At 45.3% G+C, this 23,336-nt stretch overlaps 1 protein-coding gene and 1 non-coding gene across 2 annotated transcripts; both read left to right on the forward strand.

The window, feature by feature from the left end:
• Positions 1–12,724: 12,724 nt before the first annotated feature.
• Positions 12,725–22,418, forward strand: GTF3C6 (general transcription factor IIIC subunit 6). Its single transcript, XM_033234899.1, has 6 exons — positions 12,725–13,001; positions 13,344–13,424; positions 14,599–14,662; positions 14,751–14,795; positions 16,576–16,689; positions 22,056–22,418. Exons 1-6 carry the CDS (start codon positions 12,948–12,950, stop codon positions 22,334–22,336), a joined length of 639 nt encoding a protein of 212 aa, XP_033090790.1. The 5' UTR covers positions 12,725–12,947; the 3' UTR covers positions 22,337–22,418.
• LOC117098185 lies at positions 17,337–17,440 on the forward strand. Its single transcript, XR_004443238.1, has one exon. It is a non-coding gene; the product is annotated as a small nucleolar RNA U13 (small nucleolar RNA).
• Positions 22,419–23,336: the final 918 nt, after the last annotated feature.

Genomic DNA, 23,336 nt, shown 5'->3' on the forward strand with positions numbered 1-23,336 from the left:
TAAAAACTAGCCAGGCATGGTGGCATGAGCCTGTAGTCCTAGTTACTATAGAGGCTGAGGTGGGAAGATCGCTTGAGCCCAGTATATCAAGGCTGCAGTGAACTATGATTGCGTTTCTACATTCTAGCCTGGGGCACAAAGCAACACCCTGTCTCTAAAAATATTTCAAAAAAATTTCAAAAAAAAAGAAAATGTGTTCTAAAAGAACAGGTTAAACAATTTTTAATTAATTTGTCTCCTCCTAGTGGCAGGCTTTTAAATATAGAGCACAATACTTGATTTCTCAGAAATTATATTTCTGAAAATTTTCATTTTTTTTTTTTTTTTTTTGAGACGGAGTCTCACTTTGTCACCAGGCTGGAGTGCAGTGGCACAATCTTGGCTCATTGCCACCTCCAACTCCCTGGTTGAAGCGATTCTCCTGCCTCAGCCTCCCGAGTAGTTGGGACTACAGGTACGTGCCACAATACCTGGCTAATTTTTGTATTTTTAGTAGAGATGGGGGGGGTTTCACCATGTTGCCCAGGATGGTCTCAATCTCTTGACCTCGTGATCTGTCTGCCTCCGCCTCCCAAAATGCTGGGATTACAGGCGTTCGCCACCTCACCCAACCAATTCTTATTAACTATAATTAAAATCACTTGGGCCAGGTGCGGTGGCTTATACCTGCAATCCCAGCACTTTGGGAGGCCAAAGCAGGAGAATCATTGAGCTCAGGAGTTTGAGACCAGCCTGGGCAATATAATGAGACCTCATCTCTATTTTTAAAAAATAAATACATCGGGCCGGGCGCGGTGGCTCAAGCCTGTAATCCCAGCACTTTGGGAGGCCGAGACGGGTGGATCACGAGGTCAGGAGATAGAGACCATCCTGGCTAACACGGTGAAACCCCGTCTCTACTAAAAAATACAAAAAATTAGCCGGGCGAGATGGCGGGCGCCTGTAGTCCCAGCTACTCGGGAGGCTGAGGCAGGAGAATGGCGTAAACCCGGGAGGCGGAGCTTGCAGTGAGCCGAGATCACGCCACTGCACTCCAGCCTGGGCGACAGAGCCAGACTCCGTCTCAAAAATAAATAAATAAATAAATAAATAAATAAATACATCTGCTGGGCCCAGTGGCTCACACCTGTAATCCCAGCAGTTTGGGAGGCTAAGGCGGGCAGATCACCTGAGGTCAGGAGTTCGAGACCAGCCTGACCAACATACAGAAACCCTGTCTCTACTAAAAAATAAAAAATTAGCCAGGCCTAGTAGTACATGCCTGTAATCCCAGCTATTCAGAAGGCTGAGGCAGGAGAATCGCTTGAACCTGGGAGGTGGAGGTTGCAGTGAGTCCAGATCTCACCATTGCACTCCAGCCTAGGCAACAAGAGTGAAACTCCATCTCTAAATAAATAAATAAATAAATAATCCATTGCTCCTCCTCCTCCTCCAACATACAAACACAGATTTTTCTCTAGTAACTCCCAACCGTGCCTGCAGAAGGCCACATCATTTGTCTCTCACATGGCTCCTTTTAATCTGACTTATAAATTTCCCCTCACTTATAAATTTCCCCTCATTACCCACACGTCCTTCTTATCGGTAAAAAGCATTTACTTAGACCACTTTGAAATGAGTTTTCTGGCCAGGCACAGTGGCTCACGCCTGTAATGCCAGCACTTTGGGAGGCCAAGGCGGGCAGATCCTGAGGTCAGGAGTTCAAGATCAGCCTAGCCAACGTGGTGCAATCCTGTCTCTACTAAAAATAAAAGAATTAGCTGGGTGTGGTGGTGGGTGCCTGTAATCCCAGCTACACAGGAGGCTAAGGCAGGAGAATTGCTTGAACCTGAGAGGTGGAAGTTGTGGTGAGTCAAGATGGCACCGCTGCCCTCCAGCCTAGGTGACAGAGCAAGACTCTGTCTTGAAAAAGAAAAAAAATAAAAAGAAGAAGAAATGAGTTTTCTTCCAAGATTTCTTTTTTTTGTTTTTGAGACGGAGTCTCACTCTGTCGCCCAAGCTGGAGTGCAGTCATGCGATCTTGGCTCACTGCACCACCATGCCTGGCTAATTTTTGTATTTTTAGTAGAAATCGGGTTTCACCCTGTTACTCAGGCTGGTCTCAAGCTCCTGATCTCAGGTGATCCACCCGCCTCAGCCTCCCAAAGTGCTGGGATTACAAGTGTGAGCCACCACGCCCAGCCCCTTACAGGATTGCAACACCACCCAGGTGTTTGTCTTGTACACTCTCACTACCAGTCCCTTTCTTAAGAGCAATGCCCCAGGAACTACACAAGATCACCAGGATACAATAGCCCACTGCCACCAAATTTCTCTCTCTTTTTTTCTCTCCTTTGAGACAGGGTCTCTGTCATCTAGGCTGGAGTGCAGTGGTGCAATCACAGCTCACTGCAGCCTAACCTCCTGGGCCCAAGCCATCCTCCCAGCTCACCCTCCCAAGTAGCTAGGACTACAGGTATGTGCCACCATGCCCAGCTAATTTTTTGTATTTTTTGTAGAGACAAGGTTTTGCCATGTTGCCCAGGTTAAACTCCAGGGCTCAAGTGATCTGCCTGCCTCAGCCTCCCAAAGTGTAAGGATTACAGGCGTGAACCTCTCCGCCCAGCCCCAAATCTCTTTTCAGTGAGCACTTTGAGGCCTCAAGCTCCCAGGTAAGAACAAATCTTTTTGACTCTTTTGTTTTTGTTTTTAAGACACAGGGTCTCACTCTGTCACTCTGGCTGGAGTACCGTGGTGTGATCTTGGCTCACTGCAACCTTGAATTCCTAGGCTCAAGCTATACTCCCACCTCAGCCTCCCTAAAAAGCTGGGACTACAGGTGGGCACCACTCCTCCAGGTTACCTTTGACTCCTAAAACCAACAGGATAAAGGCTGGGAGTGGTGGCTCATGCCTATAATCCCAGCACTTTGGGAGACCGAGGCGGATGGATCACTTGGGGTCAGAAGTTTGAGGCCAGTCTGGCCAACATGGTGAAACCCCGTCTCTACTAAAAATATAAAAATTAGGGGCTGGGCGCGTTGGCTCACACCTATAATTCCAGCACTTTGTGAGGCAGAGGTGGGCAGATCACGAGGTCAGGAGACGGGGACCATTCTGGCTAACATGGTGAAACCCCGTCTCTACTAAAAAATACAAAAAAATTAACCGGGCGTGCTGGCGAGCACCTGTTGTCCTAGCTGCTTGGGAGGCTGAGGCAGGAGAACGGCATGAACCCAGGAGGCGGAGCTTGCAGTGAGCAGAGATCGTGCCACTGCACTCCAGCCTGAGCAACAGAGCGAGACTCTGTCTCAAAAAAAAAAAAAATTTAGCCAAGAGTGGTGGTGCACACCTATAATCCCAGCTACCTGGGAGGCTGAGTCAGGAGAATTGCTTGTACCTGGGGGATGGAGGTGGCAATGAGTTGAGATTGCACCACTGCACTCTAGCCTGGGTGACAGAGCGAGACTCTACCTCAAAAAAAAAAAAAAACCAACATGATAAAGTTTAAATTTTTCAAAGGCTTTTAGTGATATGGCAGGATAATTTATGGAGACGCTAATGCCCTACATTTTCCCCTTTATCCCTTCTAAGTAGGCAGGTAGGCAATTTGTATTTCTTTATCTGTGATGTTTAAAAGAATGGAAAGCTGGCCGGGTGTGGTGGTTCATGCCTATAATACCAGCACTTTGGGAGGCTGAGGCAGGTGGATCACTTGAGGTCAGGAGTTTGAAACCAGCCTGGCTAACATGGTGAAACCCTGTCTCTATTAAAAATATAAAAATTAGCCAGGCATGTTGGCTGATGCCTGTAATCCCAGCTACTTGGGAAGCTGAGGCAGGAGAATCACTTGAACCCAGGAGGCAGAGGTTGCAGTGAGTTGAGATTGTGCCACTTCACTATAGCCTGGGTAACACAGCAAGACTCTGTCTCAAAATAAATAAATTGGCCGGGCGCGGTGGCTCAAGCCTGTACTCCCAGCACTTTGGGAGGCCGAGACGGGAGGATCACGAGGTCAGGAGATCGAGACCATCCTAGCTAACACGGTGAAACCCCGTCTCTACTAAAAAAAATACAAAAAACTAGCCGGGCGAGGTGGTAGCCTATAGGTGGCCTATAGTCCCAGCTACTCAGGAGGCTGAGGCAGGAGAATGGTGTAAACCCAGGAGGCGGAGCTTGCAGTGAGCTGAGATCCGGCCACTGCACTCCAGCCTGGGCCACAGAGCAAGACTCTGTCTCAAAAAAAAAATAAATAAATTAATTAATTAATTAAACAAAACAAAACAAAACAAAAAACTGAAGAATTAGCCAGGCATGGTGATGCATGTCTGTAGTCCCAGCTACTAGGGAGCCTGAGGCAGGAGGACTGCTTGAGCCCAGGAGTTTCAGTGTGCTGTGATCATCCCACTGCACTACAGCCTGAGCAACAGAGTGAGACCCTGTATCTAAAACAAAAAATAAAAACTGCAGGAGGAAATGGAGATTTCCTTAGGCTGGGAAAGGACTGGTGTGTCTCTTCTCTCCCAGCAGTGCCCAGAAGTAGTGCCAAGACTTAAGAGTCTAGCCTCAGAAAGGCCTGCTCTAAATTTCAGGGTTTTCAAACAGCAGGGATTCCCATGCTTTACTGAAACATAGTGCCTGAAACTGAAGAGTTTGTGTGGCTTCAAGAACCACGGGAATCTCAGTAGTAATCAATATGGATTAAAGACTGGAGAGGCCTCTTCAGATACTATGCCTGGTCTGGGGGTGTAAAGGAGAGGATATTGACTGAGATTAAATTTTCCTGCCAGCTTGACGTGACAGGGGCTCAGAGTCAGGCTTAATTTAAGGAAAATAAGGAAACATGGTTTTTCTTAAATATCAAAGTTTGTGGTTGCAGTTCACACCCCTGGAAATATAGTGAAAAACAAAGCAGAAAGAGATGAAGAACACAGCAATGGACATGTTTACAGAACAAGGGTTATTGATCCTAATGTCATTAAAGTCTTACCATAGAATGATGTGGCTGACCCAGTTTAATCAGGTGTGCAGCTCCCTAGCTCTTTAACACCCCTTCAACTCTGTTAAGGCTGGATGCTCAATCTCATTCTGTTGACTCTTAACTAGCCTGATGCAGAGATTGGCATCTCTACCAGGTCAGTTAAGGTTCTCCTGCTTTCCCAGAAAAGACAACAGAGTGTAGAAAGTCAGATAAGTTTCCTAATTTTCTTTCTTTCTTTTCTCTCTCTCTCTCTCTCTTTCTCTCTCTCTCTCTCCTTTCTTTCTCCCTTCCTCTCCCTTCCCCTCCTCTCCCCTCCCCTCCCCTTCCATCGTTTTGAGATGGAATCTCACTCTGTTGCCAGGCTGGAGCGCAGTGGCACGTTCTCGGCTCACTACAATCTCCGCCTCCTGGATTCAAGTGATTCTCCTGCCTTAGCCTCACGCCTGGGACTACAGGCGCATGCCACCATGCCCAGGTAATTTTTGCATTTTTTTTTTTGAGACAGAGTCTCGCTCTGTAGTTCAGGCTGGAGTGCAGTGGTGCCATCTCAGCTCACTACAAGCTCCGCCTCCCGGGTTCACGCCATTCTTCTGCCTCAGCTGGGACTACAGGCACACACCACCACGCCAGGCTAATTTTTTGTATTTTTAGTAGAGACGGGTTTCACCATGTTAGCCAGGATGGTCTTGATCTCCTGACCTCGTGATCTGCCCGCCTCAGCCTCCCAAAGTGCTGGGATTACAGGCATGAGCCACCGCACCCGGCCTAATTTTTGTATTTTTAGCAGAGATAGGATTTCACCATGTTGGCCACCAAGTTCTCGATCTCTTGACCTTGTGATCCACCCACCTCGGCCTCCCAAAGTGCTGGGATTACAAGCGTGAGCCACCGCTACTGGCCAAGTTTCCTAATTTTCTAAGTGTCAGTTTCCCAAAGTGTAAAATGGAAGTTTGACTAATGAGGGCTGGTATTTAGCTTGTATGCACTGATAAAAACATACCAGTTGTTAAATTAGAGACATTTTTCCATATCAGTCAGTAACAAGCAACCACCGCAAGCCTTTAGCTCACTCCAGGCCTCCCCATGATCCAACTTTCCCAGGACCCTACCCCAACATGGCTGAGGGTTGTGCCCTGCTAGTTAATTGTTAAATAATCTCGATAATTCATTAAATGTCATTCTTGATTATAGTTACCTTTTCAGACTGTCTTGAGGCTGATAACCTAGATGTCACACTCGGTAGTTTACTTTTAAAGTAAACTGGCTTCCAAATTAACTTGCCTTGGGAAGGTCTTGTGACTCATGGCAACATCCTATCCCTGAGTAAAGAATCTGTGAGTTCTTCAAATTGTTGACATACTGATTAATGCATAACCTACTGACACTGAAAAGGACACTGACTTCTGATCATAAAGTTTTACTGATTGTCTTGGACACAGACATTTTATCCTGCATGTTGCAATCTGCAGCCAATGACTGTAAATTCTGTACTGTATGTACTCTCCAATAACTTTGGTATAAGGAGTACTTCTCCCTTCTCCTTTCCTCCCTCTCCTTCTCCCTTCCCCTAAAAAAGGCCATCCTTTTAAAAGCCTGTTCCAGTAACTTGTAACAGACTTCAGAACACTCCTAACTCTATTGGTGTGTCTTCCCAGTTCAATCCTCGTATTTGGCTTCCAATAAATGTTTTTCAAATTATTTCTGCCTCAGCAGCCTTAATTTCAGTAGACAAGGCTTAAAGTAAGTTCAGTTAAAGCAAACTAATAACACTTGACCCTTTCCAACTTTTCTTCCTCTCAGCCATGGGCCCTTAAGCCATCTTTTTTGGATCCAGAGCCAAATTACATTTCTATGCAGCCACCATAGTTATCTAGCTTTCAAAGATTTTTCCTTGATCATCCCAAGCAAATTTCCTCTTCTCTGTTCAGTTTAAGTGTTTCTATTCTTTTCTTTTAAACAAAAAACAAAAGAAAAAAAACAGCTTTATCAAGATATAATTCATATATCATAAAAATCACCCTTTAAAAATATATATTTGGTGGTTTTTTTTTTTTTTTGGTACATTAACAGAGCTGTGCAACCACTGCCATTAATTTCAGAACATTTTCATCACCCAGAAAGAAACTCCTAGCTGCTCTGCCTATGGAGTAGCCCTTCTTTATTCCTTTACTTTCTTAATAAACTTGCTTTCACTTTTCTCTATGGACTCTCCCCAACTTCTTTCTTGTGTGAGGTCCAGGAACCCTCTCTTGGGGTCTGGATCAGGACCCCTTTCCAGTAACATCTTCCTGGTGAACCATGAAGGGACTAAACTGAGGAGACCCCCAACCCAAAGGAAATAGTCTGAAGCACCACAATTGGCTGACTTTGGAATCAAGAAAACTTTTCCTTTGAGCTATGTACAGCTTTTAAAAATTGAGTAAAGTATACTCCTGTGAACAAACTTTGGAGCATATTAGTTTCTCTGTACCTGTTTTCTCCAGAATTTGGAAACTATATCACCTTTTGTCAGAACTCAAGAGTTATGAGTGGCCCTCGCCATACTGACGCTTTCTGACTGAGCTCCTCTCTACCCTGAATACAAGAGACCTTCATAGTTAGGCAGGAATATAATTGCCCTATTCATTCTGAAAAAGTGGCAGAAAATGGATCTTCATCCCTCTACAACCCTTAGGATTAAGGGTTCCCTTGTAAAAGGTAGGGGAATATGTCAGAGGCATTTGAACTAGAGCAACTCCATCTTGAACAGGGGCTGAGTAAAATAAGACTGAGACCTACTGGGCTGCATTCCCATGAGGTCAGACATTCTAAGTCATAGGATGAGACAGGAGGTCAGCACGAGATATAGGTCATACAGACCTTGCGGATAAAACAGGATGAAGTAAAGAAGCTGGCCAAAACCCACCAAAACCAAGATGGTGATGAGAGTGACCTCTGGTCATCCTCCTTGCTCATTATATGCTAATTACAGCGTATTAGCATGCTAAAAGACAGCCCCACCAGTGCCATGACAGTTTACAGATCCCATGGCAACGTCCAGAAATTACCCTATGTGGTCTAAATGGGGGAGGAACCCTCAATTCTGGGGACTGCCCACCCCTTTCCTGGAAAACTCATAAATAACCCACCCCTTGTTTAGCATATAGTCAAAAAGGAACTTAAGTATTATCAGTAGAGCAGCCCAAGCTGCCGCTCTACCTATGGAGTAGTCATTCTTTATTCCTTTACTTTCTGTTATTTTGAGACGGTGTTTCGCTCTTGTCGCCGGGGCTGGAGTGCAGTGGTGCGATCTTGGCTCACTGCAACCTCTGCCTCACTGCAACCTCTGCCTCTTGTGTTCAAGCGATTCTCCCGCCTCAGATCCCCAAGTAGCTGGGATTACAGGTACCCGCCAACACCCCCAGCTAATTTTTGTATTTTTAATAGAGACGGGGTTTTGCCATGTTGGCCAGCTGGTCTCAAACTCCTAACCTCAGGTGATCCAACCACCTCGCCTCCCAAAGTACTGGGATTACAGGCGTGAGCCACCATGCCCGGCTCCTTTACTTTCTTAATAAGCTTGCTTTTACATTATAAAAAAAAAAAAAAAAAGGAACTCCTTATCCAGTAGCAGTCACTCCTCATTCCGCCATCCTCCCAAGCCCCGGCAACCACTAATCTCTCTCTCTCTTCAAAGATAGAGATGGGATTTCCCTATGTTGCCCAGGCTGGTCTCAAACTCCTGGCCTCAAGGGATACACCTACCTTGGACTCCCAAAGAGCTGGGATTATAGGAGTGAGCCACCACGCCCAACCTCCTATCTCTCTTTATAGGCTTGCCTATTCTGGACATTTCATATACATGGAACCATTCAGTATGTGGTACTCTGTGTCTGACTTCTTTCACTTGGCACAATGTTTTCTCTTTTTTGAGACAGGGTCTTACTCTGTCATCCAGGCTAGAGTGCAGTAAGTGGCATGATTGCAACTTATTGCAGCTTTGAGGTCCTGGGCTCAAGCGAGTCTCCCACCTCAGCCCCCCAAGAACCTGAAACTACACACATGTGCCACCATGCCTGGGTAATTTTTTAAATTTCTTGTAGAGACAAGGTCTCACTATATGGCCCAGGCTGGTCTCAAACTCCTGGGCTCAAGCAGTCCTCCCACCTCAGCCTCCCAAAGTTCTGGGATTATAGGCCTGAGCCACTGCACCCGGCTGCTTTTAATCTTTTTAAGAATTGTAAGTCATTGAGAGTAGACTGTATTGAGTCCCACTTTAAGATTGTGGAAATTCCTCCCAATCACCAAAAGGCTTGTCTCCCTCTTTCAAAGCTGATGCTGATGGGTGCCTATGGATGCTTACTGTGCCTAATAAGCTCCTGTTTTGAGTCTGAAAGATGTTTCAAACTTTAAGCTTATTTTCACAGGGTACAAGCTCTAGATCATGTCTTCCTTCCTTCCAAGGGAATGGTTTCCCAGTATGCGTGCCACATTCTAATATTAAAATTACTGGTTGGCTGCGGGGGCTCACGCCTGTAATCCCAGCACTTTGGGAGGCTGAGGAAGGTGGATCACTTGAGGTCAGGAGTTCAAGACCAGCCTGGCCAATATGGTGAAACCCTGTCTCTAATAAAAACACAAAAATTAGCTGGGCATAGTGGCAGGTGCCTGTAGTCCCAGCTACTTGGGAGGCTGAGGCAAAAGAATTGCTTGAACCCAGGAGGCAGAGGTTGCAGGAGCCGAGATGGTGCCACTGCACTCCAGCCTGGGTGACAGAATGAGACTGTCTCATTCTGTCAAAAAAATAAAAATAAATAAAAATTATTTCACAGATTTTATACACATGTGTTTTTGTAAACACACAGAATATCTTGGAAAGGATATAAAAGAAACTAGTACAAATGGTTGGGGGACAGGGGTAGAAGGCTCACTTTCTGGCCGAGTGAGGTGGCTCATGCCTGTAATCCCAGCACTTTGGGAGGCCGAGGCAGGTGGATCACTTGAGGTCAGGAGTTCGAGGCCAGCCTGGCCAACATGGCGAAACCCTGTCTCTACTAAAAATACAAAAATTAGCCGGGTGTGGTATCTCACACCTGTAATCCCAGCTACTAGGATGGCTCAGGCACAAGAATTGCTTGAACCCAGGGGACAGAAGTTGCAGTGAGCCAGGATCCTGCCACTGTACTCCAGCCTAGGTGACAGAGCCAGACTCCATCTCAAAAAAACAAAAACCAAAACAAAAAGGCTCACTTTCAACTGTGTATTCTTTTGTAAATCATTAAAAGTAAAAAAAAATAATTACTTCATAAATACCAAACAATAATAACCTTTGCTAGAAGTAAGAGGCTTGTTTATTTTAAAGGGACATCTTGAATTATAACACACTAACCTTCCAAAACGCACATATTTTCATTCCTCAAGCCTTTGCTTCTGCTTTCCCTCAGCTTGGATTGTACACTCCTCCTTATCCTCCCCACATCTCCCTTCAAATCTGACAATTTATGTAAATTTTCAATTTACTAAGCATTTTTAATATACGATTGAATTTTTGCTTTCCAAGAAAAAAAGACACAGTAAGTATAATTATTATAATAATAATAATTATTATTTTTTGAGACAGAGTCTTGCTCTGTCGCCCAGGCTGGAGTGCAGTGGTGCGATCTTGGCTCACTGTAAGCTCTACCTCCCAGGTTCACGCCACTCTCCTGCCTCAGCCTCCCGAGTAGCTGGGATTACAGGCGCCCGCCACCACGCCCGGCTAATTCGTTTGTATTTTTAGTAGAGACGGGTTTTCACCGTGTTAGCTAGGATGGTCTCGATCTCCTTACCTCGTGATCCATCCGCCTCAGCCTCCCAAAGTGCTGAGATTACAGGCTTGAGCCACCGCGCCTGGTGTAAGCACAATTATTTTCATCCTCATATAATAAATACGAAAACTGATGGCCGGGCGCGGTGGCTCACCCCTGCAATCCCAGCACTTTGGGAGGCGGAGACGGGCGGATCACGAGGTCAGGAGATTGAGACCATCCTGGCTAACACGGTGAAACCCCGTCTCTACTAAAAATACAAAAAAACTAGCCGGGCACAGTGGCGGGCGCCTGCAGTCCCAGCTACTCGGGAGGCTGAGGCAGGAGAATGGCTTGAACCCGGGAGGCGGAGCTTGCAGTGAGCCGAGATCGCACCACCGCACTCCAGTCTGGGCGACTGAGCAAGACTCCATCTCAAAAAAAGAAAGAAGAAAGAAAACTGAGGTTGGAAAAGTTCACAATTATTAAGCTTCAGAGCTAGAATTCAAATGTACTTCTAACAGGTCCAGTGTTCCTTCTACTTTTTTAAGCTATGAAATCCTATACATTTAATTAGGCAACTGGACAAAAATATACACACAAGAGTGTTTACTACAATGTTATTTACAATATCCACAAATTGTAAATAACCTATGTGTTAAAAAATAGAGGATCAAGTTACGGCACACTCATACAACCATTTTGTAAAGACAGGCGCTGTGGCGTGCACCTGTAGTCCCAGTTAGGAAGCAGAGGTAGGAGGCTCCCTTTGAGCCCGGGAGTTTGAGGGTACACGGAGCTACGATGGCGCCACTGCACTCCAGGCTGGGCGACAGAGCCAGACTCTGTCACAAAAAAGAAAGGAAAGAAAGAGAGAAAGAGAAAGAAACAAAGAATAAAAGAAAGAAAAAGAGAGCAGCATACTAAAAAATTTATATATTACTACTAATAATAGATTAAATGCACTTTAAATGCTTACTATGTGCTGAATACTGGGCTAAATTTATTTTATATGTATTGTCTCATTTAATCCTCACAATAACCAATCTGCCCAAAGCCTTGCTGTTAATGCAGTAGAACTTGACAGGTATTAAAATCCAAAGCTCAGGTTAGGTGCGGTGGCTCATGCCTGTAATCCCAGCATTTTGGGAGGTCGGGAGTTCGAGACCAGCCTGACCAACATGGAGAAACCCCGTCTCTAATAAAAATAACAGAATTAGCCGGGCGTGGTGGCTCATGCCTATAATCGCAGCTACTCGGGAGGCTGAGGCAGGAGAATCGCTTGAACCTGGGAAGTGGAGGTTGCAGTGAGTCGAGATCACACTATTGCACTCCAGCCTGGGCAACAAGAGCAAAAGTCCATCTCTAAATAAATAAATAAATAAATATCCAAAGCTCATGATCTTAACCGCTAGATCATGCTATCGCAAGTTCAAAGACCATTTCTTTCGAAGACCATTTCTTTCATAATCAGAAACATCTATGGGATACTTTAAGAAAATTCTGTTCAAACTTCTCTTGCCCAGGTCTCTGTATTCCTATAACAATGTGTATCTCTACAGCACTTGCTTGGGTCCATTTATATACCTCTCACAGATCCTATACTCCTGCAGGCCTGAAACTTAAGCCCACTTTCTATTTTTCATAGCTCCTGGTGCAGTGCTTTTTACCGTGTAGGCGCTCATTAGTGTTAAACTGAATGTGCCTTTAACTTGGCTTGGGGGACGCTGAATTGAGGATGAGCGCTCACACAATATTAATAATTTCTTTCCAAGAAATGTGCTCGGGTCAACACAAGGCCTTTCTGTCCATGATCCGCCTGAAACCATGGTTTTCTTGCTTTCACCTTTATCCCCTGTGCCTTGCCAGTCCTCCCCGCCAGCGGGGCCGGGAGCCCGGCGACTCCCTAGATCGCAGGGCCTGTCTTGCGTGACCGAGAGGGCTCCGCTGCCTACGGCAGCCTAGCCCCCGCCCCTGCTTTCAGTCACTGAGCAAGGAGTGGGCCGTGGCGAGTCTCCACGCGAACACCAGCGCTCTCCACGCCCGTAGCCACCCGCCCACCGGAAGCCGACATCTTGAGTTCTGGCAGGAGCGGTTTACGCGGCGATGAGCGGAGTGGCAGGAACCCAGTGAGCTGCTCCGCGTAGGAGCTGCTGCCCGCACTCAAGATGGCGGCTCCGGGCGGGCGTGGCCACTGACTAGGAGGCGAGGCGCCAAGGGACCATGGCGGCGGTCGACGAGCGGGGTCTGGAGGACGGAGAAGAGGAGGAAGAGGAGGTAGTAAGCGCTACGCCGAAAGCCTGCACCGCAGTGGCGGTGATACCTGTGCTGGCCGTGTGTGGGGAAGGGAGTCGGGGAGCTGCGGGCGGGAGGGAGGCCCCGACGCTCCTCACCGGCTTCTTGCTGCTGGGCACGCGGAGCCGGGCAGCTTGGGACCTCAGCCCTAATCGTCACCCCGGACTTAGGATGGGAAGTACCGGGAAGTTACCTTAGGTAGCGTCGTTTCCTCTTGCTGAAAACGGGGTCCGGTTTTCACAAATGGATTTTTGGCTTCTTTTGCTAATTGCTCCCTCTTGCCCGCTCGCGTGCTAGCATGTTAACCCCTCTTTCTTTCACCAGGAGCAGTTGGTTCTGGTGGAATTATCAGGAATTATTGATTCAGACTTTCTCTCAAAATGTGAAAATAAATGCAAGGTTTTGGTGAGTTTTCTAGACTTGGGGGATTGTTCTATAGTTTCTTAAATGTAAAACAAGAATGGTGAAATACCTGTCCACAAGTATTGATATATTTATTTCGCCTTACAAAGCAGTGAACTCTAAGGATAAGAAGTACACTAAGTATAATTAATTAATGTATAATTAAGTATAATGTAGAAGTACAGGGGTACTATGGGAGCAGATAGGAGAAAATGGCTAACTTTGCTTGCTTGTTTGAATGTGTGGCTGAAGAGAAAGTTACAGATTTGGAGGAAGTAACATTGTGATATGGAACAGTACATATATTCCTATAATCTCAGCAGAGGTGGGAGGATCACTTGAGCCCAGGAATTGGAGACCATCCTGGGCAACATAGTGAGACCCCCTCTCTACAATAATAATAATAATAATAAATGGCTGGGTGCGGTGGCTCACGCCTGTAATCCCAACAGTTTGGGAGGCCGAGGTGGGTGGATCACGAGGTCAGGAGTTGGAGACCAGCCTGGCCAACATGGTGAAACTCCATCTCTACTAAAATACAAAAATTAGCCGGGGATGGTGGTGGACGCCTGTAATTCCAGCTACTCGGGAGGTTGAGAGAGGAGAATCGCGTGATCCCTGGAGGCGGAGGTTGCAGTGACCGAAATCGCGCCACTGCACTCCAGCCTGGGCAACAAAGGGCAAAACTCCATCTCAAAAGATAAAAATAAAAAAAAATAATAAATTAGCTGGGCATGGTGGCATGCTCCTGTGGTCCCTGCTGCTCAGGAGGCTAGGGTGGGAGGATTGCCTGAACCCTCGTGGTCAAGGCTGCAGTGAGCCATGATCATGCCACTGCATTCCAGCCTGAGTGACAGAGCTAGACACTGTCTCAAAAAATAGATAGATGACAGATAGACAGACTCTTTGCACTCCTGTTGACAAAACTTCCTCTGTTCTTAGCTTACTCTTGAAGAAGATGCTGATTGAAATAGATCTTGTTACTTGAGTATGAATTAAATAGTCTTCAAGTTGTAGCTGCTGTGATCAGAGCAGTTGTAGTTTATCCTGTACTTGGTAGGACAAGATGCTCTAGAGTTTCCCCAGTTTTGGAGATTAGTTTCCTTGGTAGCAAGGTTACAATGTTGAAGCCTTTTTCTAATCATGTTTTTTTTTATGATCCTTTATTCTGTTGTAGGGCATTGACACTGAGAGGCCCATTCTGCAAGTGGACAGCTGTGTCTTTGCTGGGGAGTATGAAGGTAGGACGATGTCAGATAGATGGAACTCTTTCTGATATGGACCTTTCAGAGATGGTAGCTCTTCTCAACAATTTGTATTTTTCTGCAGACACTCTTGGGACTTGTGTTATATTTGAAGAAAATGTTGAACATGGTAAGTGATTGCTAGCCCAGCCCTTTTTAATATGAACTATTTCAATCATACTTAAGCATAATAAACATTAAATATCTCATGTATCCATTGTCTAGCTGTATCATATCCTACCATTTTCCCAAATGTGACTCAGATTATAGTTTTAAAAAAACATGCCAGGCTGGGCCAGGTGTCTTAATCCTGTAATCCCAGCACTTTGGGAGGCCAAGGCAGGCAGATCACTTGAGGCCAGGAGTTCAAGACCAGCCTGGCCAACATGGCAAAACCCCATTTCTACTAAAAATACAAAAATTAGCTGTGTATGGTGGCATGTGCCTTCCAGCTACTTGGGAGACTGAGGCATGAGAATTGCTTGAACTGGGGAGGTGGAGGTTGCAGTGAACCGATATCGTACCACTGCACTCCAGCCTGGGCAACAGAGCTAGACTGTGTCTCAAAAACAAACAAACCCATTCCAGATACATTTAAAGTCCTTCTAGCCCAATTTCCAAACTTATTTCTTTCCCTCTGTCTTCAGAGATCATCACTCTCCTGAATTTTTTTTTTTTTTTGGAGACATAGTCTCACTGTCACCCAGGCTAGAGTGCAGTGGCATGATCTCGGCTCACTGCAACCTCCACCTCCCAGGTTCAAGCAATTCTCCTGCCTCAGCCTCCTGAGTAGCTGGGATTACAGGTGCCTGTCACCACGCCCAGGTAATTTTTGTATTTTTGGTAGAGATGGGGTTTCACCATGTTGGCCAGGCTGGTCTCAAACTCCTGACCTCAAGTGACCTGCCTGCCTCGGCCTCTCAAAGGGATCCTCTCAAAAGGATTACAGGTGTGAGCCACCGCTCCTGGCCAAGGAATAAAAGAAGGGCTACTTCACAGGCAGAGCAGCCTACTTTCTAAAGTGTGGTATCAATTTACACTCACAGTAGCAATGTATGGAAGTGTCTGTGCTTCGTATCCTTGGCTCAAGGGCCTCATCTTCCCTTCTGCCTAGGCATAGAGTTTTCTGAAAGTTTCAACTCCAGGCAGCAGGTTGGCAGCAATTTTTTTTCTCGGCCTGTCATGATTGAGAATGTCCCTACTCCAAACTTTGGCTTCAGGTAGTAAGTCTGACTTTGGTCCTTCATTTGAGTGGTAGAATTTCAGATCCCAATACACTATAGGGTAAAATTCCTGGCCCCAATTTCTACTTCAGGGATGAAGCCTGTTAGACCTATGGGTTTAATCTCACTCATAACTTTGTGTTTCTGACCTCTGAAGATGTTTGTTACTTTTGAATCCAGTTGTACTTTCAATTGTTAATGTAATTTTTTTTTTTTGAGACAGTTTTGCTCTTGTTGCCTAGGCTGGAGTGCAGTGGCACAATCTCTGCTCACTGCAACCTCCGCCTCCTGGGTTCAAGCAATTCTCCTGTTTCAGCCGCCCAAGTACCTGGGATTACAGGCATGTGCCACCATGCCCAGCTAATTTTTTGAACTTTTAGTAGAAACGGGGTTTCATCATGTTGGTCAGGCTGGTCTCGGAACTTCTGACCTCAGGTGAACCACCTGCCTTGGCCTCCCAAAGTGCAGGGATTACAGGCATGAGCCACTGTGCCTGGCCTGTTAATGTATTTTATCTGTTATTTTTCTATGCTTGGAGCAGGAGGGATGAGTTATACCTTGAATTTATTACACTGTCTTGACAGGAAGTAGTTTAATCTGACTCCCTACACTGGAATTATGAAGGCTTTATCTTTGTTTTATTTGATAGCACAAGCAGTATAATAATGGAGTTCATTTCTGTTCTAGCTGATACAGAAGGCAATAACAAAACAGTGCTAAAATATAAATGTCATACAATGAAGAAGCTCAGCATGACAAGAACTCTTCTGACAGAGAAGAAGGAAGGAGAAGAAAACATAGGTTAGTTCCCTTATTCTCTGAAAACAGGTGATCCAGTACTGGCTTTGACAGTGGCCACTTTGATGCCAGGACACTCCTTGTACTTTTTAGTAATAACTATACGTGATTTTTTGTTTGTTTTTTTCAGACAGAGTCTTGCTCTGTCACCCAGGCTGGAGTGCACTGGCACAATCTCGGCTCACTGCAACCTCTGCCTCCCGGGCTCAAGCAATTCTCTTGCCCCAGCCTCCTGAGCAACAGGGATGACAGGCACCCACCACCACGCCTGGCTAATTTTTTTAGTAGAGACCAGATTTTACCATGTTGGCCAGGCTGGTCTCAAACTCCTGACCTCAAGTGATCCACCTACCCTGGCCTACAAAGTGCTTGAATTACAGGTGTGAGCCACTGTGCCTGGCCTCATAATATGTTTAATATATTAAAATGGAGGGTGCTCCATGTAAAGTACCAAGCATAGAGTTAAAATGCAGTTGAACGCTCGTATAGCTGAGGGCACTGGGGACGCAGAAATCTTTTATCTGCTTGGCATTGGAAATGACTGAGGAGTTTTTGAAGAAACTTGATATCTAAGCCCTAGGGAATTCAGTAGTGCTTCTCTCTCTCTCTTCTCCTTCCCCCCTCCCCTCTTTAATTAAAAACTTCCTTGTACCTTTTTGTAGTTCATAAGCATGATGATTATGTTTTTACATTCATGTATAAGATGTGCCTCCCTCAAACCTTGTTATGATGTCAGCATATTACCTGTCTGATGTGTGGGGAGAATAAACTTCCTTGTAAGCAAAGTGGATACGATCACAATAGTTCTCAATTCTCAAGGTGAAATCCCTTGGAAACTTTTGGCAGTTGCAGCAGCTTTCAACAGGCTCACAGCTGGAAAAAGCTGGCTTTTTTTTTTTTTTTTTTTTTAAAGACAGTCTCTTTCTGTCACTCAGGCTAGAGTACAGTGGAGCCATCTTGGCTCACTGCAACCTCCGCCTCCTGGATGCAAGCGATTCTCCTGCCTCAGCCTCCTGAGTAGCTGGGATTACATGTAGCTGGGATTACAGGCATGCACCATTACACCTGAATGACTTTTGTATTTTTATTAGAGACAGGGTTTCGCCATGTTGGCCAGGCTGGTCTTGAACTCCTGACTTCAGATGATCAACCTGCCTCGGCCTCCCAAAGTGCTGGGATTACAGGCATGAGCCACCGCCCCTGGCCAAAAGCTGGCTTTAAATGTGGGGGAGACTCTAGGACCACAATTGTTAGTCATCAGTCTAGTTTTTATTATTATTATTATTTAATTACTTTATTTTATTTTATTTGAGACAGGGTCTCACTCTGTCACCTAGGCTGGAGTGCGGTGGTGCGATGTCGGCTGACTGTGACCTCTGCCCCCATCCCCCTACCTCAGCTTCCCCAGTAGTTGGGACCACAGGCATTTCCACCATGCCTGGCTGTTTTGTTTTTGTTTTTGCTTTTTCTTTTTTTTGAGATGGAGTTTCACTCCATTGCCCAGGCTGGAGTGCAATGGTGTGATCTCTGCTCACTGCAGCCCCTACCTTCCAGGTTCAAGCAATTCTCCTGCCTCAGCCTCGTGAGTAGCTGAGACTACAGGCACATGCCACCATGCCCAGCTAATTTTTGTATTTTTAGTAGAGACAGGGTTTCACCATGTTGGTCAGGCTGGTCTAGAACTGACTTTGTGATCTGCCTGCCTCAGCCTCCCAAAGTGCTGGGATTATAGGCGTGAGCTACCGCACCCGGCCTTCTTTGTATTTTTAGTAGAGATGGAGTCTCGCCATGTTGCCCAGGCTGGTCTCGAACTCCTGAAGAGACCACTGTGCCCAGCCTTTCTTTTTCTTTTGGCGTTTTTCTTTTTTTCTTTTCTGGAGACAGAGTCTTACTCTCTCCCCCAGGCTGGAGTGCAGTGGTGTGATCTCAGCTCACTGCAACCTCTGCCTCCTAGGTTCAAGTGATTCTCCTGCCTCAGCCTCCTGAGTAGCTGGGATTACAGGTACCCACCACCATGCCTGGCTAATTTTCAGTAGAGACAGGGTTTCTTTATCTTATTTTATTTTTTGGAGACGAGTTTCGCTCTTGTTGCCCAGGCTGGAGTGGGGTGGTGCGATCTCAGCTCACTGCAACTTCCACCTCCTAGGTTCAAGTGATTCTCCTGCCTCAGCCTCCTGAGTAGCTGGGATTACAGGCATGCACCACCACGCCCAGCTAATTTTGTATTTTTAGTAGAGAGATGGAGTTTCTCCATGTTGGTCAGGCTGGTCTCCAACTTCTGACCTCAGGTGATCTGCCCACCTCAGCTTCCCAAAGTGCTGGGATTACAGGTGTGAGCCACTGCGCCCAACCTTTTTTTTTTTTTTTTTTTAATAGAGACAGGGTCTTACTATGTTATCCAGCTGGTCTCAACCTCCTGGACTCAAGTGATCCTCCTGCCTTAGCCTCCCAAAGTGTTGGGATTACAGGCATGAGTTCTTAATTTGCATCCACTTATTCTTCTTCACTTGCTGATCACCACATACTAGAGACTTTTAGACTAGTGGTTCTTTCACCTGAAGTAGATATATGTTTGTGGAGTTGAAAAAACAATAATTTGATGGTTTAAAAGTTCACTGCTCAATAACATATATGAAACTCTAGTAAGATTCTCATGAGGCCGGGCGCGGTGGCTCAAGCCTGTAATCCCAGCACTTTGGGAGGCCGAGACGGGCGGATCACGAGGTCAGGAGATCGAGACCATCCTGGCTAACACGGTGAAACCCCGTCTCTACTAAAAAAATACAAAGAACTAGCCGGGCGAGGTGGCGGGCGCCTGTAGTCCCAGCTACTCGGGAGGCTGAGGCAGGAGAATGGCGTAAACCCAGGAGGCGGAGCTTGCAGTGAGCTGAGATCAGGCCACTGCAATCCAGCCCGGGCGACAGAGCGAGACTCCAGCTCAAAAAAAAAAAAAGATTCTCATGATGAGTATTTATAGCTTAACAAGGGATAAACATTTGAAGGTACGTTGATCTTATAAAATTAATTACATCACCTATATACAACTATATAATAAACCCTTGTTCTTATTATGTATATCCCTGAACTATCCCCTTTTTTAGGCACCTTGTAATAATTATAGGAAGAAAGAGGTACTAGGTTCTAGAATAAACTTAAAAGGCTGACATGTATCATAAGCTTAGCTATCATTGGGATATTCTTACTAAAGGAAGTTATGAGTTTCCTCTTCGTAGTCTTTAATAATCTGACAGATCTTTGGGAATATTTGGGTGTTTTGTTTAGTCAAATAAATGAACAACCAACAATTTGAGTCTGCATTAGTTATCTACTGCGGCATAACAAATTACCCCTAAACTTAACAGCTTAAAACAACAACAGAAAACCAGTATCTTACAGTTTCTGTGAATCAGGAATTTGGGAGCAGTTTAGGTAGGTGGTTCTGGCTCCAGGTCTCTGATAAGGTTGCAGGCAAAATGTTATCTGGGCTGCAGTCATCTGAAGGCTTGACTAATGCTGGAAATCTGATTGTAAAATGGCTTATTCATATGGCTTGTAAATTTATTTTGGTTGTTGTCAGGAGGCCTTAGTTCCTTGCCATGTTGTTCTCACAGGACTGTTTGAATGTCCTCCTGATACGGCAGCTGGCTTCTCTCAGATAAAGTATTCCATGAAAACAAGGTAGAAGCCACAGTATCTTTTATGAACTAGACTTAGAAGTCACAGTCTTGGCTGGGCACGGTGGCTCACGCCTGTAATCCCAGCACTTTGGGAGGCCAAGGCAGGCAGATCACTTGAGGTCAGGAGTTCAAGACCAGCCTGGCCAACATGATGAGACCCCCATCTCTACTAAAAATACAAAAAATTAGCCAGGTGTGGTGGCACGCGCCTGTAATCCCAGCTACTCGGGAGGCTGAGGTGGGAGAATTGCTTGAACGCAGTAGGCAGAGGTTGCAGTGAGCCGAGATCATGCTATTGCACTCCGGCCTGGGCGACAAAGCGAGACTCTGTCTAAAAAAAAAAAGAAGTGACAGTCTTGTCATTTCCACAATATCCTATTCAGTGTGGGACAGGACTACACAGGGGCATGAATACCAGGAAGGTGAAGATCATTGAGGACCATCTTATAGGCTGGCTACCAAACACGGCTACATGCTGGAGGCAAAACAGAACAGAGAGGAAGTGTGACTCTTACGTTCTAGGAACTTGCATTCTAAAGTAAATTACATTGAAATAGACATGAATGAATATGAGTGAACATCAAATTCATTCTATTTTAAGTATTATGCTAAATAACAGAATAAAGGATAGCTTTAAGATTTTGAGCCTGGCCGACTAGGAGAAGGATGTTATTGCAGGAAAAAAATATGAACATCTGTAGTTGAAACTGAATTGGAAGAAAAAGGACTAATAACCAGGTGCAGTGGGTCATGCCTGTGATCCCAGCACTTTGGGAGGTGAGGCGGGTGGATGGCTTGAGGTTAGGAGTTCAAGACCAGCCTAGCCAAAATGGTGAAATTCCGTCTCTATTGAAAAAAAATTAGCGGGGCATGGTGGCACACACCTGTAATCCCAGCTACTTGGGGGGCTGAGGCACGAGAATTGCTTGAACTGGGGAGGCAGAGGTTGCAGTGAGCCAAGATCGTGGCTGCACTCCAGCCTGGGTGACAGAGCGAGACTTTGTCTTTTTTTTTTTTTTGAGAAGGAGTCTTGCTCTGTCGCCCAGGCTGGAGTGCAGTGGCGCGATCTCGGCTCACTGCAAGCTCCGCCTCCCAGGTTCACGCCATTCTCCTGGCTCAGCCTCCGGAGTAGCTGGGACTACAGGCGCCCGCCACCTCGCCCGGCTAATTTTTTGTATTTTTTTAGTAGAGACGGGGTTTCACCGTGTTAGCCAGGATGGTCTCGATCTCCTGACCTCGTGATCCGCCCGTCTCGGCCTCCCAAAGTGCTGGGATTATAGGCTTGAGCCACCAAGCCCGGCCGAGACTTTTGTCTTAAAAAAAAAAAAAAAAAAAAAAAAAAATTGTAGGGTAGTGGTAAGTTTCCTTGAAGGCATAAGATGACAGAGAGTGCTCAAATTATATTTCACAATGATCTGAGAACTGAACTCTGGAAAAAGGCATGGAATAGTAATTGAGGTTGATAACTTGTAGTGATTTTGATGGTACCTACCTAATAGGCATTCCAAGGTCTCTAGAGAAGATGGAAAGTATATTTTATCAGTAGTTACAGACACCATATTCCTTGATTTATGTTGGGCTTTCAGTTTGACATGTATTCATATGATAGAGATTTAAAATAAATAAAAATATACTTCACTAAAATTCATTTTTTGTTTTTTTTTGGTTTATTCCTCATTCCTTCCAAATTAGGTGGGGTGGAATGGCTGCAAATAAAGGATAATGATTTCTCCTATCGACCCAACATGATTTGTAGCTTTCTACATGAAAATGAAGACGAAGAAGTGGTAGCTTCAGCCCCAGATAAATCTTTGGAATTGGAAGAGGAAGAGATTCAAATGAACGACAGTTCAAACCTGAGTTGTGAACAGGAGAAACCAATGCACTTGGATATAGAAGATTCTGGTCCTCTTATTGATATACCTTCTGAGACAGAAGGTTCTGTTTTTATGGAAACTCAAATGCTGCCTTAGAAATCACTCCTAGATGAAATGTTTCTCGTAATAACTTGTCAAGAACTTTTTAGAGTTCTTACATAAAAATAATTGCTATGTAGCTTTCAGTCTTTTAACATTTTTTGGTATTTTATCAGCTATACACACATATCCAGTCATAACACAACTTATTTTACCAGAATCATTTGGGACCAGACATGAATTGGATTTTTAAAATACAGTTTAGTCTGGGTGCAGTGGTTCATACCTGTAATCTCAGCACTTTGGGAAGCCGAGGTGGGAGGATCACTTGAGCAGCCTAGGAGTTTGAGACAATCTGGGTAACATAGGGAGGTCCCATCTCTATAAAAATTTTTTTAGAATTAGCTGGACATAGTGTCGTGCGCCTATGGTACCAGCTACTGGGCACTGACCTGGGAGGATGGCCTGGGATTGGGAAGTCGAGGCTGCAGTGAGCTGTGTTTGCGCCTCTGTACTCTCGCCTGAGTGACACCCTGTCTGAAAAAATAAGTGAAATGAAATATTTTTAAATGACTTTAGGGACCCTACTGAGTCCTTTAAATTCAAAGTTGTATTAAGTATATGAAGTTTTCCTTGGAGGCTGTTAAAAATTACTACAAAGTCAGTGACTTAACACAAATGTACTATCTTACAGTTTTGTAGGTGAGAAGTGTGGCACAGGTCTTACCTGGGCTAAATTCAAGGTGCTGGCAGGAATGCATTCCTTTATGGAGGTTTTGGGCTGGGGGGCAAATCCATTTCCTTGTTTATTTAGTTGTTGGCAGAGTGCAGTGCTTTTCAGTTAAAGGATCAAAGTCTCCTTTCCTTGTTGTCCGTTAGCTGAGGGTCATTTCTAGCTTCTGAAGGCTGCCTTCGTTCCTTGGCTCATGATCCCCTTTTCTTCAGAGCCTGCAATAGTGGGTGAAGTCCCTTTCCCATTTTGAATCATTCCTGTTACTTCTTCCATCATCCCTCTCTCTGACCTACCCTTCTGTCTTCCATTTCCACTGTTAAATGT

The sequence above is a fragment of the Trachypithecus francoisi genome, unplaced genomic scaffold (assembly GCF_009764315.1).
Source record: "Trachypithecus francoisi isolate TF-2019V2 unplaced genomic scaffold, Tfra_2.0 Lachesis_group15, whole genome shotgun sequence".
Lineage (NCBI taxonomy): Eukaryota > Metazoa > Chordata > Mammalia > Primates > Cercopithecidae > Trachypithecus > Trachypithecus francoisi.